Below are 20,466 nucleotides of genomic sequence, written 5' to 3'. Positions count from 1 at the left end.
TTAATGCTTTTTTATTATTATTTTAATCAAATAAATATAAATTATGGTGTTATAACTTATATGCTTAATTTAATATATAGAAAAAATCATATAGAATTTGAGTTTTTTTAGAAAAAAAAAAAATTGACCGAGTTGACCTGGTCAATCTATTGACCCGGTCAACGCAAACCCGTGACCTGTGAACCTAACCATTTCACAGATCGGGTTCGGGTAAAATTTTCTGAACCCAAAACTAGACAAACCAGCCCAAAGTTCAGCCTTAGCCTGCACAGCTGCTTGTTTAAAGACACCAGGTTCGTACACTGTTAGAGTTGTAAGCGTACTTCCCGGAGGAACAATAGTTGGAGCAGATAGTTGGGGATTTTGAGTTGCACTACTTATTTTGGTGGATGGTGTCGGAATTACTCCATAAGCATGGACATACACTTCTTCTAAGTTTATGAAAACTTGGGCCCTAGCCAAGGAATTGAACAGAGTGTTAGACCTTTTTCTTTGTGACTCTCCCCATAGAAAGGATCTGGTACATATTCCCGAGGTTAAGTTAAGGCTACTAGTTTCATATCATTATTAACCTTAGTCTTTGTAGTTGCATCCATCATTCTCTGTATATACTTTTTAAGGCTTTCTCTTGGTTGTTTTTTGATGTTTGTCAGTGAGCTTACTTCTATATCATAATCCTTTGCAGCTATGAATTTTCTCTTGAACATCACTTGCAAATCTTTTAAATTACGAACAAATCCATGAGATAATCTTTTCTACCAATCTTCCACAGATTTTGTCAATGTTAATGAAAAATAGAGACATTTTGCATCGTCGCTTGCCTTTGCCACTTGCATCAGTCGGGTGTATTTGGATAAGTGGGCCCTGGGGTCTTTCCTACATTCATACAGTTCCATTTGAGGCATTCTAAAGTGTTTAGGCAAGGGTGTCTCTATTATTCTTCTCACACATGGTTTTGAATCTTCTTCTTCCGAATTAGATATGGTTCCATTTTGTTTCCGGGCGAGTCATTCCTTGAACTTAGTTAACTCAGCAATTTGTTCTTCCAGATGCTTAGTTGTGGCATCTTAAGATTCACCTCCCCAAACATGATCATTGATGTAATTTTTGAGATCGTTTCTGGGAGGCCTTAATTTCTCGCCCTTGGCTTTTTTTTTTTTTTTTTTTTTTTTTTTTTTGCATTCAAACATGCCTGGAGGTCATTTATTATGAGACTTTCATCAGAAAGCTGTTGGATTTCTTCTACAATGTCATCACTCTAGTTAACAAAACTATTGGGTACTCATTTGTTTCTTCGAACAATAGGCCTTTTACCTAAGCACTAGGCCTATCTTTCTGCACAACCCTGCCTCTTAGATCAGTAGGATGACCTTACCCTAGAGCACTAACTACGTTCTTTTTCCTTAGAGGTTGATTGAAAATGTTCATGTTATTTCTTGGAGGATCTCTCATGACACATTTTCCTTTATCTTTGTTGGGATCAAAAGTTCTAGGATATTTAGGGCCTGCTCTTTTTGTAGTATTATTATCCTAAGGAATAGAATCGTCAAGAGTTTCTTCATCATGAGCAGCATTCTCTGGTTCAAGCCTAGCCTCTAATTAGGTCAAGGTTTCTTACATTCGACACGAGAATTCTTTTGTGCCACCAATGTTAGTTTTTTTGTAAGGAGTTCTTTGTCCATTTTAATGACTACATGATTTGGCTCGTAATAATAATCATCTTAATCTTTTTCTTTCCAATCATCTTCAGGATCTTCGGCCTTGGGATCTTCCTCTCGACCTTCATTGACGAGATTTTCATCAACTTCTTTCTTAGTACGTTGAGTTTTTTTAGCAGGGCGACTAGTTGCCTCTGTTGGATCTCCATTGATTGATGTCTTCGCCCGGGCTACAGGATCTACACCGTCCATAGAAGTCTCTCCATCATGACCACCAATCTGGTTTCGGGTGAGTACCATAGTTTTAGTATACAACCTTTGATGGTATCAATGCTTTTTTTAACTCTTAATGAAAGCACCAAAATATTTACCGAGATTTTTGGAAACAAATTTATTATATGTGAAAGCTAAAGAAATTGATCAAAGATACAGAAAATAACAATGAGAATTTTTATGTGGTTAGTGCATTAACGAGCCTTAGCTCACGAGTTAACATTATTACTTGAAATCTAGAAAAGCCTTATGGTTTACAAGAATTTCTGAGCTTTACTTTTCCTGGGCAATTGAGAATGAGTTTCTAACCCCTTTGCATGAAGGGTTTTTCGTATATTTATAGTTTTAAAGTTCTTACTTATTAGCTCTTGCCTATTGATATGATGATTAGAAGTAACATATTAACATGTGCTTATTTGGTGAAGTCCCGCCCATGCCACATCATGTTGACAATTGCCAAAAACGGTGTCATATCTTCGTGGAGAATGAAGACACATTAAATGCTTGATTTTCAAGTACTATCTTTCCATATTTAAGAAGATATTATCTTCAGACGAGATCCGTGGAAGTTAATTCCTAATATCTTGGGATCTTGTAATTAATGAGAATGCTTTTGAGCTAGACATCTGGATGCTCGTTGTTTACTTCTCCAAATGTTTTGTTTGATGTCTGTAGAATATACGCGGTGCTGGAAGAGTATCTCGCCTAGACAAGCCTTCTATCTTCCATTTGAAAATAAGTTCTTGCTAATGGACCTAATCCATTATTCTGATTGGGCCCATTTTTGGGCCTGAAATAACTAAATTGTATTTGATGTTAGAATTCTACGTGTTCTCATCCAAAAATACGAATAACAATTCCCCATATAGCTCTTAAAATGATTGAGAAAATGAGAAAAAATTGCAAGATAATCATCAATAACTTCTCCCTACTCATTAATGAAACTAGCTATACGATTCTCTTCCCTCCATTTCATAATACTAGCTTGGAAATGGGAGGAATTTTCATCTCTATACTTGAGCTAGCTTATCTTACTCTTTTGCACAAGAAAGCTATGGTACATCTTAGCTTGGTAATTGAAATTTTTGCAGGCTTCCTTCTCAATTTGTTGATAATAAAGGTCTTTGGGATGATGTTGACAATTGAGTTTAGCTGGTTGTAACTTTATCTTGGCTTTTTGAATATTCTACTCCACATCCCCAACTAGTTTAGAGTTAAATCTCCTCAAAATGTGCTTTAATATGAGAAGTTTTAGAAAAATTCCTTTTTAATTGCTATGATACATAAGCTTCCTCTAGTTTTCCAGAACCACCCTTAAACTCCATATGATTAGTCCAGAAATTGTAAAATTTGAAGGCCTTAATACCTGGGTCATTAACAAGAAAATCTTTCATTAAACAGGAACAATGGTTAGAGGTTGTCTCCCACTGAATTATGGGTCCAAAATCAGGAAAAGCATCTAAAAAACTTTCATTATTTAGAAAATGATGAATACGAGAATAGATATCCTTACTTGATCATCCTGGTTGTTAGTCCAAGTATAGAAAGAACCAGAACTTTTCAAATAGTCAGTCAATCCGAGAGCTAACTAATTAGAAGACTCTAATATCTCAGCTTGAGTCACAATGACCTCTATATCTATTGTTCTTATTAAGAGGAGCATTAAAATCTCCTATTCAAAGCTAAGGTTTTATTGGGAAAGTAAGAATTTTTAGGCTCTGCCATAACATTTTTGTAGACTTAATCGAGTTGTGCCCATAAATAAAAGTAATACAGAAAGTCTCCTTTCGCCCTACAATCTTGGCATAGCAATACACATACTGATCTATTTCTGCAATCACAATGACTTGCACTAACTTATTCTTCCACATAATAAGGATTCTCCCTTCTATGGCAAGACTGGAGTAAAAATTCCAACCTGCAAAGCTTTTATTCATCATTTTTACTATCTTATTTCCTCTCATTTTAGTGCACAAATCACAACACTTTTAATTCTATAGTAGTACAGAACTACTTGTTGTTTATTAGAACTATTCAAACCCTAATGTTCCAACTAAGAATATGACAATTATTCATAGTTAATCATTAGGAGGGACCTTACTCTCAATCTCTTTTGTAGGTAGCTCTTAGAGAACCTCAAAAGTATTTTTATTTTTCTTCAAAGCTACTTGAACATCTGTTTTTAGCAAGGTTTATAGATTTGGATCCCTTGTCTCTTTGGTCACTTCAGGGTTTTCCAATTTTGAGTGTCTTTCGTTTGGCGCCAACCATTCAGATGTTTCCTTATTTCAGTGGAAGGACCCTCATAATTTGTGGCAGCTGCCACCTCAATTGCTGGATCATTCACTATTGTAGAATCTACAGTAGATCCTGCTACTTGACTCTTGTCAATTTTTCCTACATCAGCCTTTGTTGTAGCATCAACAACCTTGACTATAGATACTACTTTTACTTTCCCTGAGCCAATTTCTTTTCTTTTTTTTTCCTGTAATCTACCATACTATGACCATAACCATTGCAGTTCTTGCACTTAATAGGCAACCATTCATAATCCACTCCCTATTCCACCAATCTACCTTGCTCAGTGATGTAATGAATCAGTCGAGAAGGTTGGCCAGTTATATCCATTTCAACCAAAAAATTAGCAAACTGAACTCTTCTTCTTTTTTTGGTAAATTTGTCAACTATATTTGGTTTGACTATTGTGCTTACAAGAGCAGTTAAGAATTTTCTCCTCTAATATTATAATCCAAGATCATGAAGCCTTATTCAAAGAGGAACCGATCAAACCAGACTAACTACATTCAAATTCGTCAACCAAAGTCAAACAATGACAGGTTTCCTATTAAATTGGATAACCCCTCTTTCAAGGTCTTAATCCCAAGTAGCATCGTCATTGAACTTGACAATCGTATACCCTTCCGTCATTCGAACAACTTGAGCAATGCCTAAATTTTCCTAGATCCTTTTCACAAAACCCTCAAACACTACAAATGGTGGATTAGAACCCAAAACCATACAAATGACTATTGATCTCCAATTCATTCTCTGAATTTTTACTCCTTTAGCATCAATTTGAGCAATTTAATTTCTCTCCATCCTTTAGCATAAGCTCAGTGTATGATAGCTTAGCTGAAGTATAGAAAATATTACCTAAAGTAAATTTTTGTCATTTCTTTTTTGTAGAGGCCTAGATTCCTCTTGTTCCTGTTCGTCTATTCATCAGCTTGGCGAATTTTTTTATTTTGACATTTTCAAAGATTACTAATTCCCACAATCTTAGAGTTACTCAAGATAATATCCCTTATTGAAATTGCTTCAACAATTCCTCTATTGCTTCATGGAAGCATTTCGTCTCATGTTCTTTATCACAATCGGAATCTTGGATCAGTGGTGGATTGATACTGGATGCGGGCTTTCGTATCATTCGCTTCTTCTTCGCCATGGAAGAGACAGAGAGAGAAGACCACACATGCCTTTGTGAATAACTATTTGTTACTCGTTTTTAATTTAGTTTCTAATTTAGTCCCTCAATAAATTAGAAATACTACTTAAGATATTTGCATATGTAGCACATGACACTTTAATACCCAATGACCCACAATTACTAAAATTGTTACTTTATTTGGGTCAAACTTACACACTAACACATATGAGCCTATATTTAAAATTTTAATAATCCAACAGTTTATTTTTCTCAAGTGTGCTAAAATATATATAGCAATACCTCATATTTTTATCACTCCATTAGAAATTGTTAATTCCATTTTTGGCATATTTAATTGACAAAAATATTTTATTATTTAATGTATATTTCGGCTGGCATTTATTGATATAGTTTCCATATTTGTGTAAATCTAAACTTGGAAGGAAAGTTGACTAGCTTTCCTATTTATGGAAATTGAGGTAAAAATGGTAAGTTTTGATTACACATTGATTCTTTGCTAACCAGCTGTTATTCTGATCTTGTGTTGAGTTTCCCATTTTCTAAGATTAGGTTTCTTGAAGAGAAAACCGGAGCTAAACTTTCCTTTTCTATAAAAGAAAAGTTGTAGTTACTGCCCACGATTCAGTAGGTACAGAAACGGAAATTCCTGGACTGATTGAAGAATTATTTTAGGGAAGTTTCTAGTGGGTTGAGGTCTTGTTCAGACCGAATGTAAGCTGTCTATGAGATGTATATTCATTATAAATACATCTTATAGTAGCTAGGTTTTGTATCTCTTTCATACACTTAGAATTATATTCACATCTTAAGGAAAGAGTGTCTTTGTTATGTTAACTCTTTTATTCACTTTCATATCATAAGAAAAGAGTGTCTTTGTTTTGTAGAGAAGAGTTGTTCTACTCTTACTCTGTTTATTTGTTGTTTGTATTGTCTTGAGTCTGTATTCAAGTCTACAACGAAGAAGAACATCAGTGCACCTTCGAGAGAAGGGTATTTACAAGCTTTCGGGAGATTGCTTTTGAAGTCTTGCATCGGGAGGATACAAGCACACAACCTTCGGGAGATGGTTGTATAGGCTTTCGGGAGATAGCCTTTAAGCCTTGAATCGGGAGGATTCAAGCACTCTTCAAGGTGATCGAAGGGAGTTCGAGCTCTTGGAGTTTTATCAAGATTCGGTTAGTAGGTGGAATACATCAAGCTTGCGGCATACAATAAGAGGGAGTCTATTTATGCATAAGTCAATTACTTTGTATTTTTGATACCGATCTAATGAATCTTATCTCTGGGCGTGGCCCCGTGGACTAGTAACAATCTGAAAGAATTGTTGAAACCACGTACAAAAATCTTGTGTGTTTTTACTTTTATGCACTGTTTGTTTTTCTAGGTTTCTCTGGAGTTACAGAGTTGCATTCTGTAACTACAGAAAACTGTTTTCAGTACCAGTTTTATTATTCCGCATTTAATTAATCATTTAATTAAATAATCAAACTGGGAATATTAAAATACGAAATTTCAGAAATGCTCCAAGACCATCTCTAATGGGATATGTAAAAATTGAACTATATTTGGCACAAAAAGTGATTTTATGACATTTTTATATCAACTTTTATTATTGTGCTTTATTTCATAATTGTAAATCTTGATTCAAAGTTTAATATGTCATTTAATGTTCACTTAATAATTTATTAAAAAAATAAAATAATAACAATCCAAAGGTAAATAAAAAATTTAATAATAATAATAATGCAAGTGATCATTTAATATAAAAGAGCATGTTAACTAAAATTTGATAATAAAATATTTAAAACTATATAATTGTAAATACAAAAGCATAACATGTATTATACATTATTAAAGCATTTAACAAAGTAAACTATATTTTATATTTACATCACTTATTACATTATCATGCTCTAATAATTAATTATATTATGGTTGATTTCTTTTCACATAGTTTGATTTTATATTGGGGATTATTAGACTAGCTGCTAGCTAGAGTAGAATGAATGAAAAGAGGAAAGTTGATCAAAACATAATGCGAGCCCAGAATTAAAGTTGAGAGGGGACGAATTTTTTTTTTTCATAAATTAAGAAAGGCGTAATTTAATGTTCTAGGTAATACATATAATATATTAAAAATTGATACAAATTTATATTTATATAATATTAAATATAATTTAAAGTAAAAAAGTGACAGTAAAATTGTTAGTTTTAATGGTTAAGACATTAAGTAAGAGTTCATCTTAAGACTATATATATTTCCAAAAATTAATTTTCAGAATTAAAAATAAAAATATCTAAGTTGGAATTTGAATCTTTAAGGAAGGTACATTAAAGGTACATTAATCATTGAAATTTAAAGTTAAGGTTTTATTAATAATTATAAATATATATTGTAACTAATTAAAATATATACATAATTTTTTTTTTTAGAGGGTGAGAGATCTTCGCCTTTGGTCCGCCCCACACTATAAATTTAATTAATCGACTTGCAAAACAAATGTAATAGAGATACGTACGCATCGTCAATATGAAGCAAAATAAACTTTTCATTGGTTCGTTTTATATTTTATTTCAAACTCTCCTGCATGAGGAATATTTCTTTAGTATCACAACACAAGTAGTGATAATTCACTAAAGATCACGATCAGCTAACCTTTACATTGATTGGCTATAAATATATAGCCATGCATGCATAAATTATTAACACACACATACCTAATATTGGATGTAGATTTATATAATTGTATATATCCATAAGACAACCCAGTCACTCATTCTAAAGTATCATGCATTTTGCTTAATATATATTGAAAGTACTTGTCATGTGTATAGTTTAGGGTCCTACCTTACATATACAAATGTACATATATATATAATTACAATTATACAGCTAAAGTAGTAGTGCACCATGCACTGTTTAATTATGTGGTGCCCTACAGTTGGCCACCCAACAAAAACAGACCAATATTTGTGGCTCTGCTCTTATATTATATAGTCGAGTATTATTATTGGGCACTAATCTAATACTTATTAAACGTGTCATTTTATAATTAATTAATGATACTCTTTAAAAGTTATTACATAAAATTAAACTCGATATTTAATTATACTAATAGCAATATTAATTTTTACCATTTTTCTATATATACTATATAGCACGCTGTCTATTTTGTTTAGAGATAAGTACTATCTCATTTCCTATTCTCCTCTACCTATGTAAATGAAATTATTCATATATGAAATAATTAATCAAATATATACATGACCACCCAACAGTACTTGTGGTTTGTTTAGTAATTCTCATGTGACCCACACGTGTCTCACGTAAAATGTTATGAGAGCTTTCATTTCAACAATAATCAACACAAATCTTGTTTGTTTTATTTAATTTTATGTTAATTATAATTTGCTTTTCCAACAATTCAATTCGTCTCATGTGATATACATTATTATTAAAAACAGATCAACCATCGCTCACATGGACCAACCTGTATAGAATAGCACCATTTCGAAATTTCAATCATATAACTATAGAAATATATATATAGCTGAGCTCATGGGGTTCCAATAATTCAAACCCTCTCTGTCCCATTTCCATTATGTTATTCATGGTCATGAAGACAATGTTACTTAATACATATTATATAAATTTATATTATTAATTTAATTAGTTTTCTATTGGTTTAAATTTTTATTAATTTGTTTTTTCAACCAAATAAGAGGCTCCTAGTAGCTAGATAGGGTGGGAAAAAAATAGACTCTTAGAGCATCCCCAATGACACATTAAATTTGGTGTTACACTATCACTAAATTTAGAGTCAAAAAGTATTTTCACTCCAACCACAACACTAAAATTTACACCAAAAAATATATTTTATTTATTATATTAATAAAATATAATATATTTTAATATTAAACAATATATATAAACAAAAATAAGCTATTAAATATTAATAATAATAATTAAAAAAAAAGATGCAGTGCACTGTAGCAAAAACTGCATATATGATGTAATGATGCTGCTACGTTGGAGAAGATTACCCACTGCAACCTTAAATTTGAAGGCTCTTTGGAGTTGCTCTTAATAAAAGTTATTTAGTGTGACTGTTAAAACAAAAAATTATGCATTTCTTATTAGTAACATACATATATAGGGATATGATTTTGTCCCGTGATTGTACTTTCACGGAATGTATTTCGTGATATACGGCAGCCGTTAGATGAGAGAGTTATTTGATCTGAGGGCTGAGATTGATCTAGAAGTAATTAGGGTTAAAAAATAGTAACGTACTCTGACACTCATCTAATGTACCCTGAGACACGTCTAATGTACATCACGAGACAAAATCGTGTCCATATATATATATATATTTCTTCAACTCTCTCTGATCAAATTAATTATATCAGGTGACCTTTGCTATCATCCAAGCACCAAATAAGGTCACCATTTGTGTCTGTGATATGTCATAGAAAGAAAGAGACAGACAGAGTGGTTCAACCAAAGAAACAGAAAGAGGTTGGCCCCCAAAATATTATGATAATAAAATTTGGAGCATTTTACATGTTATACACCATAGTAATTCTCGATATAAACAAATTCATTATTTATCTTTTTCGTTTTTTTTAGTGTTTGTGAATTATTATTTTTTCGATGACAAAGGCAATCATTCCACCATTTATAATAGCGTTTCTGTAGTTGTTGGACTGGACTTGGACTAGGAGTGAATATTTATATATATATATAGGTATATCGCCTTAAATTAATATTTATATATTTCACTTGCACCTCGATTCACGGCGTTTAATTGTTTAACACCATCTCCAATCTAATTAAAAATTTAAAATTTGTATTAAATTTGGCAAAAAAAAAAATAGTAAATTTGTGCTTTGATCTACTATTTACAATTATATACAATACAAAAAATGTAAAATGAAAAAAATAATTAATTATATTAATAATCATTTCATATTATACAAAAATTATTATTATTTAAATAATGATAATATACTAAATAATGAATATAAAATTTAGTAAAAGTTAATGAAATACAGTAGAACCTCTATCCAAGAATACACTTGGGACCAAGAAAATAATATTCTAATTGAGAGGTTATAACTAAATAGAGTTACACTTGAAAAAAAAAATCAAAATATCAAAAAATATCAATGTAACAAAAATACCAATAAACAATTCTTAATACTATATTATATTAAAATTATTTTCGAGTACATATAATATTTATACATGTACTATAATTTGAAATAAAATTATTAATTCTACATAAGTAAATTTATAAAATATATATATTTTTTTAAGATGTAATTATTCTTATATAGAGGTATATTTTATTAATACGGGACTTAAAAAATGTATAACTAATTATAATATAGAGGTTATTTTTATTTATAACTGGCCCAAATCGGGACTTCATTTTTTTATAACAAATTAGAGGTTATTCTTGAATAGAGTATTCTTAAATAGAGGTTCTACTGTATAATAATTAGTGACATAGTAAATAAAAAATAATATTTATTGTGGGTTAAATTTAGTATATTGATATATCTTGTGTTAAATTTAGCATAACTTTTAGTATGTGTCAAAGTTAATAAGCATATTTTTTAGAATAATATAGGAGTATAATTGTTCTTAAGTATGCTAAAATAATAAAATATTTTAATACACTATTTTTTTAACACTATATATAGAATATGCTCTAATGTTTGTTAAGTAGTCTTAAGTAGAGTTGTTTTGAAAATGCACAACAATATTGTATTGATCTTTCTCATATATACGTTCCATTTTAATTAAGATGCATTATTAAGCTAATAGATAGAGTGAATATCTCTGTGTTGGAAACTAATAAATTTACATAATTTTAATATTGTTTGGTGTAACAATTGTTTTATTCATGTTAATAAGTTATATGACATTAAAAATATAACTAATATATTAAGGGAATAATGTTAAGCTTTGTCACTCATGGTAATACATAATTAATCAATTGAGAGAGTATCAAAATACATTATGTAATATATTGCATAGTTTTCTTTATAAATTAAATTCTTTAAATGGGTCACATCAATTAAACATTTCTGATAGCGTACAAGTGATACATTAATTATATTAAATTTCTCAATTATTTGAATTTATTTTATTTATTTCTTCCTCTTATCCAAAAATTAAATATCTAAATAAAGTATTATTTCCCTCCAACTTAGAAGTTATCACATGAAACAATGAGACATGACACAGTTTTTACTCCCTCCATTGGTGACTATCTCTGATACTTGTCATTAATGCATTTGTTGTTTCACTCTCTCTCAATCATATATTACCAGATTTTTTTAATGCTTATAATTAATTGTTGAGTGATTCTTTCATTTCTTCCCCAAAAGAATTGTCACACTCACATGTATGAAAACCTAACTTTTGTAACCATATTTTAAAAAAAGTTCCTGTCTCACATGGAAAAGAAGAAGCTTCCACTTCCTTTAATTACCTTTTATGTGTAGAATTCACTCATTGCTGGTCTCTCATATTTTTAGATGTACTACAACTACTTATTCACATGACAAAATCTATCTAGTAATCCCAAGTGAAAAAACACTTTCTAATAAAAAAGTATTACATATATAGGGACACAATTTTGTCCTGTTAGTGTATTTTTACTGAATATATTCCGTGATGTACGACAGCCGTTAGATGGGAGAGTTGTTTGATCTGAGGGCTGGGGTTGATCTAGGAGTAATTAGGGTTAAAAAATGGTAATGTACCCTGAGACCCATTATTACGTACCCTGAGACCCATCTAACTGCTGTCGTACATCACAAAATACATTCCGTAAAAGTACACTAACAGGACAAAATCGTGTCCCTACATATATAATAACTAGTGTCTAGTACTAGAGTAGTGGTGCCCATGTTTTTATTATTAATTTTTTTAGGGGGTGTTGGGGGTTGCTTGATTCCCTTCCACATTTTCTTGACTACCTCATCCATAAATATAATATATATACCTTAGTCTTCGTTGCTCTTTCCATTGGAGTCCATTCAAACCTTTTCCTCTCCCAATAAAAAATTGACCTTTAGCTCCCCTGTTTCTCTATCTTACTCTTTCTCTCTAGTGTCACTACTCACTAACTCAGTTGTTTTCCTTAGATTCTTTCACATCTGATCTGGGTTTTGAAAGATTAAATATATAGTCAAAGACAATCTAATTTCTGGGTTTGATTTGTGTTGGTGGGAAAATGGGAAGGCTCAATTTTGGGAAACTATTAGATTGTCTTTGCCTTTCTTCTTCTGGGTCAAACTGTTTTTGCATCAACTCCATTGGATTTGAAGATGATTATGATGAGTTTGAGAAAAGCTCATTACTCACAACAAGTGAAAAATCCCAGTTGCTCACATTGAAGGATGTTGTTTCTGGAAAACCAACTTTGGCTTTTCAACTTAAGCCTAAGGTATATTAATATAACTCTTTTCTTGCTTTTTTCTTTTTCTTTTCTTTCATACAAATTTCAATTATGTAATACTATGAAATATATATATACCATGTCTCAACAGATGGTCATGTTAAGGGTTTCCATGCATTGTAATGGCTGTGCTAGAAAAGTTGAGAAACATATCTCAAAAATTGAAGGTACACAGATACATAAACATATATGTAAATAACTGTTATACCTTTACAATGTTTGTGATCAATCTATCTCTTTATTTTAATTTTTTCTAATTTTGTGCCTTTAATAAAACAGGGGTGACCTCGTATAAAGTTGATTTAGAGTCCAAGATGGTAGTTGTAATTGGAGACATTCTTCCTTTTGAGGTGCTAGAGAGTGTCTCCAAGGTCAAGAATGCAGAGATTTGGACTAATTCTCTATCTTCATGATGATTTTTCTCGAGGCTCATCACAATTCCAATATTCCAGGCATCCAAACAGGGTACTAAGAACAAGAAGCTAAGAGAAACTTCATTATTATATTATATATATATATAAAGATAGATAGATAGATAGATAATATGAGTACATACATTTGGAAGATCTGTTATGTACCTTTCAACTTGTGCAGATGAAAATACAGAATGTGATGAGCCTATACAAATTTTTTCAGGCCTCTTGAATTAATGTTGTTATTAGGTTCTTTAATTTGTTGGTTGGGATTGTTGTGTAATCTTGTATATGCAACAGTATTTGTATGAGGACATTATTGGCCACTATATTTGTATGGCTAATTTTGTTTTGTCTATGTATTTATATTTTGCAAACTTAAGCAGTTTCTCTTTACATCTTTCTTTCTTTTTATGTAATAGTGAAGCAAAAAGCTTTTAAAGCATACTCAGATTTTTGTTTTGAGTGTGCATGCATTGCAGTTTACCAGTTTAGTTTACTCTTAAAAAAAGTTGTAGGAGCCATAAATAAACTTGAATATTATTCATTATCAAAAAACAAAAACTTAAATATTATTGTTATGATATAATAGTAATATGTTAATACATAACCACATGGGTATTGATAATGTTGTCTGAACCTCAATTCAAAATTCGGATATTCTCAAGATGAAGAAAAAAAACATATATTGTAGATAATGGATTAATGGCTTGGCAGCATACAAGTGGAGTTCAATGAACTATGGTTAAATCCTAGTTAGGTAGCTCATCCCAACTAACTATAGGCGTCTTCGCACTATTTTGCTCATAGTACATTTGATCCGCACGCACTAAATGCATATTTCATATTTTAGATATAATCCGCACAATAGTTCAAAATTATATATGAGAATGACATCTACATTTGATTTATTAAGTTTTGAATTATAATTGTATTATTAGTATTATACTTTTGAATTATTATTTTTTTTAATTGTATATATAATTTTTTTAAATTTTATAATAAATATGTGTAGATTAGATCAGTTATTTTTATATATCAATTAATATTCAATTTGTACAAATGTAGATTTTAAATTTTTTAATCTAATTCAACCCGCACAATTGTAGGTATCCACACTTTATAGATTGAATTGGATTAGAACGTACTAACTAAAAAAACTTAATATAGTTAAAAAAAACACACAAATTTATCCTGTTTGTCTTAATTTTTTCCTTTTGTTTATAATTTTTTTTGATAAGGTCTTTCTTTGTAAGTTAGAAATTCTATTTTCTATAGACAACATCAAAATTACTTTATTAATTGGATAATCTGAAAACAGGGCACGATTGAAAGAAAATATAGAAGGGATTGAAAAATACAAAGAAAGAATAGAGAGAAAAAAAAAAATTGGTTATTTAGTAAATAGAAAAAGAGGTATACGTCGGTCGATATTAAATAGGGAAATTATATTTACACCCCATAGAACTATAATTACACCCCATTACTAAATTTACCCCATTTTTTAATTAAAATATTATTTTTTTATAATTACACCCCAACTTTGTGTACCGAAAGGGTATCTTTTGAATACACCCCAAAACTTTAGGATTGAAAAAAGAAAAAGAGAAAACTAGAAGTCATTAATGGCTTCTACACATTAATTGTCCAAGTAAATCTAATAAAATAAAAAATTAAAGTCATTGATTTGTGAAAAGAATTAAATGGCATGTTAAGAAAAATCAGAAAATAGTAGCAGTTTTAGAATTATTTTGAGGAAAAAAAATAAAGTAACTGAATATTTTTTATTTTGTTTATGGTCTAATATTTCTTAGTCTTGTATATAACTAAATTCATCAAATGTATATTTAGTTGTTTTTCATGAGAAACGAAAACACATACATATACACAGAAATTTGTTTTGTATCGAATCATTCCTCCGATGAATTACAAAAATAAATCTCTGTGTTTTCCATTAATAATTTTTGAGTGAAAAATATTCATATCGATCTGCTTTTAAATTTATAATTATATAGAAATTTAAATAGTATAGTGTTTATAAGAAAAAATAGTGGGGTGTATTTATTAAAAATTAAATTAATAAACTAAATAAAGATGTGAAAAGATATCTATTTTAGTCATTTTACAAGAGGGTAAATATGTAATTATAATTTTGGGGTGCTTATATAATGGAAAATTTTATTTACACCCCAAAAATTTATAAGTACACCCCATTTTAATAATTTTTATTTTATATAAAATTTATATCTTTAATTGTACTAAGTATTTTTAACTTTTTTCTTTCAATTTATATTCTTAAAAAATATACCTATCAAACAAAATTAAATTTCATTTTAAAAATTATAACAAAAAAATTAAAATAAAAAATTATATGAAATTTTCTTCGAAAAAAAATAAAAAAATATATACATGAGTTAGAAAAAATTATGAAAATGAAATCAAAATAAGTATTAAAATTACATAAAATAATGTGAGGAAAAAAATTTAAAAAAGTATTAAGAGTAATTTTTAAAAATTATTTAAGTTTATATTTTTTTTAATAATGGGGTGTATTTATAATTTTATGGGGTGCAAATATAACTCCCCTTATATAATTTTGTGGGGTGTAAATATAATGCCCCTATTAAATATTCTGACAATTACCATTTTGCTCTCACTACACAAACCCACTTAGTCAAGTTTTTAAGAGTATTTCAGTCATTTACAAATACCTCGTTCAACCCTTTTGTTGCTCCTAAAATCGCCCAATATACGTGGACCAGTCAGGAAGGGACACGTGGATCGAATTACCTGAGAAGAACTGCTAAGTCTTTAAATGACACCAGGAAGCGTTATTCGCATGGGTCCCGGAAGATACACCCGGAGTACAAGGTACTCCCGGAAGCGAGCATAGCTCAAAGGCACTCCGGGACGTGTCAGGTCTCTCCCGAGACATCAAGTCGCATTTAATGCCGCATGGGAGGAAGCGTGTTGGGACTGTGCACGCAATAAAGTCTGACGGCACATTCCCCAAACAGCAGCGCTACAGTAATGATCATTTAAGTCTAGCGACGGCTACTCTGCGAAGAGTCACGTCAATCATAAGACAAAAAGGACATTCTCCATAAAAACCCTACAGCACCTAGGGATTTGACCATGCATCACCCATGGTATATTCATCGGAAATGCCCAACTTTATGGATACTTACAGACACATGTGTAAGTACAATTATAGGGATTGCCCCACTAAAACACTATAAATACCCCCTCAAAGCTCATTTAATGGGGTCGGAAAAATCTTGGCTGCTTAAGAGCAAACAGAGAAAAAAGCTCACCAAGAACATTCCTTGTATTAAAGAGAGAAACATTCTCCCAAGTGTAAGATCTGTATTAAAGACATCCATAAATATCAGTGGCTCGTGGACTAAGGCTCATTAACGCCCCAACCACGTAAAAAGTCTTCATCTCGCTTTCGTACAGCTCATTATTATACTCATATTTTATTGGTTGCCGAAAACCTCGGTCAACATTTTGGTGCTTTCATTGAGAGCTGAGGAAAGCTGCTTCGCAACAAGCATTTAACTTCACAACAATGGTGGAGACGAGAGCTACACGTCACCCTCGCCCTCTAGAAGACGCTCAAGATCCCAATGAAGAGGATGTAGCCTCGAGGGCAGCAGAGGAGTCCGAGGAAGAAGTTCCAGATGAAAACCACGAGGAACACCTCGACGAATACGCTTACGATGATGGAAGCTACCAAGAGTTGGTGCTCCTCAGACAAAAAGCCATCGATCACGAAGCTGAGATCGAAGCTCAGAAAGTGCAAAATCAAAAGATGCATGAGGTGATGCTAGCCATGCAAAAAGCCATGGAGGCAGCTGGCATTCACGTGCATCCCAAGGCAATGGCCGCTGGACTCGATGGGGAGCCGGCTACGTCTTCGCCCGATTCCCAGCAGCAAAGGCCTAGGGAACCTAGCCCTATAAGGCACCCTGCTGAGGAAAACCAAACAAAAAACCCTACTTCTGCCCCTGGTCGGAAGAAAAAGGCGCAGGATCCGCGTAAGGTCCGCTCAGATTTCCCTAAAGGGAAAGGTCCGCAGAGGGGCAAGCCCCAAAGAGGGAGTCTTGGCCCTCAGGATCGAGGGGACCGAAAGAGCGTTTCCGTGCACCAGGAACCGGGGGGTAGAGGAAGAGGGGGACAGAGATGTCCACCCGTTGATTTGAGAAATCAAATCAATGGGAATCAAGGTGACCTCCGGGCTCATCTTGATCAAAAAAGATACAGACCCGAAGTCTCCTCGGGTACTGTAAACGAAGGGATTATGGCAGAGCTCGCCAGCCTTCGAAAAGATATTGCCCGAGTCTCCCGGAGGCAAAAGGGAGATGACTCCGACTCGGACAGTGAGGACCGGGAGCCCTGCGCCAAGCATATCCTGGAGGCGGAGCTCCCTAAAAACTTCAAAATGCCCGAAATGGCGGCATATACTGGGAACTCCGACCCCAGTGATCACCTGTCACGATTCAACCGAGTCATGACAGTCATGCGGGTCAGCAATGACGCCAAGTGCCTATGCTTCCCCCTCACTCTGAGCGGTTCGGCGGAGGAGTGGTTCAAGAAACTAGAACCAGGATCGGTGGGATGTTGGAACAAACTCCAAACCAACTTCCGGAGGCAATTTGTCGCCGCCAGGAAGGTCAATTTGGAAGTCAGTGCCTTGACTAACATCAAGCAACTACCCACCGAGACTTTGAAAAATTACATCAAGAGGTTCCGAGAGGAAGCCTCGAAGACCAAGAAAGTTGACGACGGACAACAGCTTGCGCTTCTCCAAGCAGGAATCCGTACGGGGACTCCCTTCTGGAACGAATTACAGCAAGAAGGCGCTGCTAACCTTCAGGACTTCCAGAAGCGAGTCCAAAAATATATTAACCTCGAAGAAGCCCAGATCGTGGCTTACGGGGGCTATTATCCAACCGGGATAGCAGGATACATGCCAGGAGTATCGCCCTCGGGTACTGTCCCGACCGCGACCCCTCCGGTTAGTGGCATACAGTTTTCTGCCACTCCCGGGTACAACCAAGGGCAAGCTCTGCCCCCGGCGTCTTCCCATTACGGCAATCCGTCCGGGGTGAACGGACGGGCTCCTTCACAGGCTGCCCCAACCGCTAGCTTAACAGGCCCTACTCAAGGGTCTAGAAGCAAGAGGTCTTCCAAGGGCAGCACCCGGACGGGAGAAAAGCGCCAGAAGAAGGGGTATACACCCCAATACACCCAGTACACAGAGCTCACGGACTCTCAGGAACGTGTCTATTTTGCCACAAGGCAAAATACGCATTACCGGAGACCCCAGCCATTGTACAGGGACAGCTCCCGGAGAGATCCGAGCAAGAGGTGCGAATATCACAACGACATCGGCCACAGCACCAACGAGTGTAAAAATCTCAAAGATGAGATTGAGAATCTGATCCGGTTGGGCCACCTCTATGAGTGGATCAAGAATAGGTTACCCCACCTTAACCCGGGGCAGGTGGCCGGGGGCATGCCTTCGGGAACACCAGGGGGTACAGCAGGAGTATTGCCTCCAGCTGCTCCCGCAGGTGACACCCAGCATATACCCGGACTACCGCCCCGGCCTAATGGACGGGTAGCCATGATCTCCGGAGGTCCCCATATCGGAGGAAACACTCGGAAGGAGCGAAAGAGATATGCCGAGGCCGCAAGGCACAGTGAAGTGTGGGAGGTCACTCAACTCCCAGCTCAAAGGCCTCGGCTAATGGACCAACCCATAACGTTCACGGAAGAAGACGCCAAGACGGTGCGTTTTCCTCATCACGACCCGCTGGTCATAGAGACCCCCATTGCAAATAAAGTGGTGGCCAGGGTCCTGATTGATAATGGAAGCTCCGTGAACTTGCTCTTCAAGGAGGCCTTCACTGCGATAGGGTTGACCGACCGGGACCTCTCTCCTAGCGGATCGCAGCTCACAGGGTTTAACGGGACAACTCTAATCCCGATGGGAAAAGTCAGGCTCCCAGTTACCCTGTGCCCGGACACTCCACAGAGCACGTTTAAGTATTGCACCTTCGTGGTGGTAGACTGTCCAACAGCCTACAACGCAATCTTAGGCCGACCGGCCCTCGTCGACTTCGGTGCAATAACTTCTATCCGACACCTATGCCTAAAATTTCCTACCCAGGAAGCCGGAGTCGGAACGGTGAGGGGAAACCAAGGAGAGGCCAGGCAATGTTACAACGTTGCCACCCACTTGCCAGTGCTCATGGTCCGGGGGCCCCCTGAAGTAGAGAAGGCTGAAGAAGACGAGTTGGATCCTCGTATAGGATCCGAAAGGGTCGTAGAACCAATGGAGGACGTCGAAGAGATACCAGTGTGCGACGACGACTCCACCAAAGTACTTCGGATAGGGAGAGGCCTAGATCCGGAGGAAAAGGATAAAATAATAAAAACACTGAAGGGCGCCATTGATGTCTTTGCGTGGCGCCAAGAGGACATGACCGGCATCAGCCCTCATGTCATCACCCATGTCCTCAACGTCAACCCGGACATGCCCCCTATACAACAAAAGAGACGCCCGCTCGACTCGGCGAAAGCCGAGGCCTTAGAGAAAGAGGTGGATAAACTTTTGTCCAACAGCATGATCCGCGACGTATACTATCCGGAATGGCTAGCCAATCCGGTCCTGGTGCCCAAGCCGAACGGAACTTGGCGGGTTTGCATAGATTTCACAGATCTAAACAAAGCCTGCCCAAAGGACTGCTTTCCGCTGCCCAGGATTGACCAGATGGTGGACGCCACCTTCGGATTTAAACTGCTATCTTTCATGGATGCCTATGCTGGGTACAATCAAATAAAGATGCATACGGCAGACCAGGAGTGCACTAGCTTCAGGACCGACAAGGGGGTATACTGTTACCTAGTCATGCCTTTCGGACTGAAAAACGCCGGAGCAACCTATCAAAGAATGGTTAACCGGATGTTCAAAAGCCTCCTGGGACGAAACATGGAAGTATATGTAGACGACATGCTCGTCAAATCCAAAGCATGCAATGGCCATGCAGACGACTTAGAAGAATGTTTCGAAGTCGTCCGGAGATACGGCATGAAGCTCAATCCGAAGAAGTGTACCTTCGGAGTCAAGTCGGGAAAATTCCTGGGCTTCATAGTCAGCCAAAGGGGGATCGAGGCGAACCCGGAGAAAA

General features: G+C 34.8%; 1 protein-coding gene across 1 annotated transcript; it reads left to right on the top strand.

Moving 5' to 3' along the window:
* Window positions 1–12,292: 12,292 nt before the first annotated feature.
* LOC115704622 (protein SODIUM POTASSIUM ROOT DEFECTIVE 2) lies at window positions 12,293–13,665 on the top strand. Its single transcript, XM_030631824.2, has 3 exons — window positions 12,293–12,842; window positions 12,946–13,021; window positions 13,134–13,665. Exons 1-3 carry the CDS (start codon window positions 12,630–12,632, stop codon window positions 13,265–13,267), a joined length of 423 nt encoding a protein of 140 aa, XP_030487684.2. The 5' UTR covers window positions 12,293–12,629; the 3' UTR covers window positions 13,268–13,665.
* Window positions 13,666–20,466: the final 6,801 nt, after the last annotated feature.

This window comes from Cannabis sativa, chromosome 1 (genome assembly GCF_029168945.1).
Source record: "Cannabis sativa cultivar Pink pepper isolate KNU-18-1 chromosome 1, ASM2916894v1, whole genome shotgun sequence".
Classification (NCBI taxonomy): domain Eukaryota; kingdom Viridiplantae; phylum Streptophyta; class Magnoliopsida; order Rosales; family Cannabaceae; genus Cannabis; species Cannabis sativa.
This window is presented reverse-complemented; position numbering and strand designations above follow the sequence as displayed.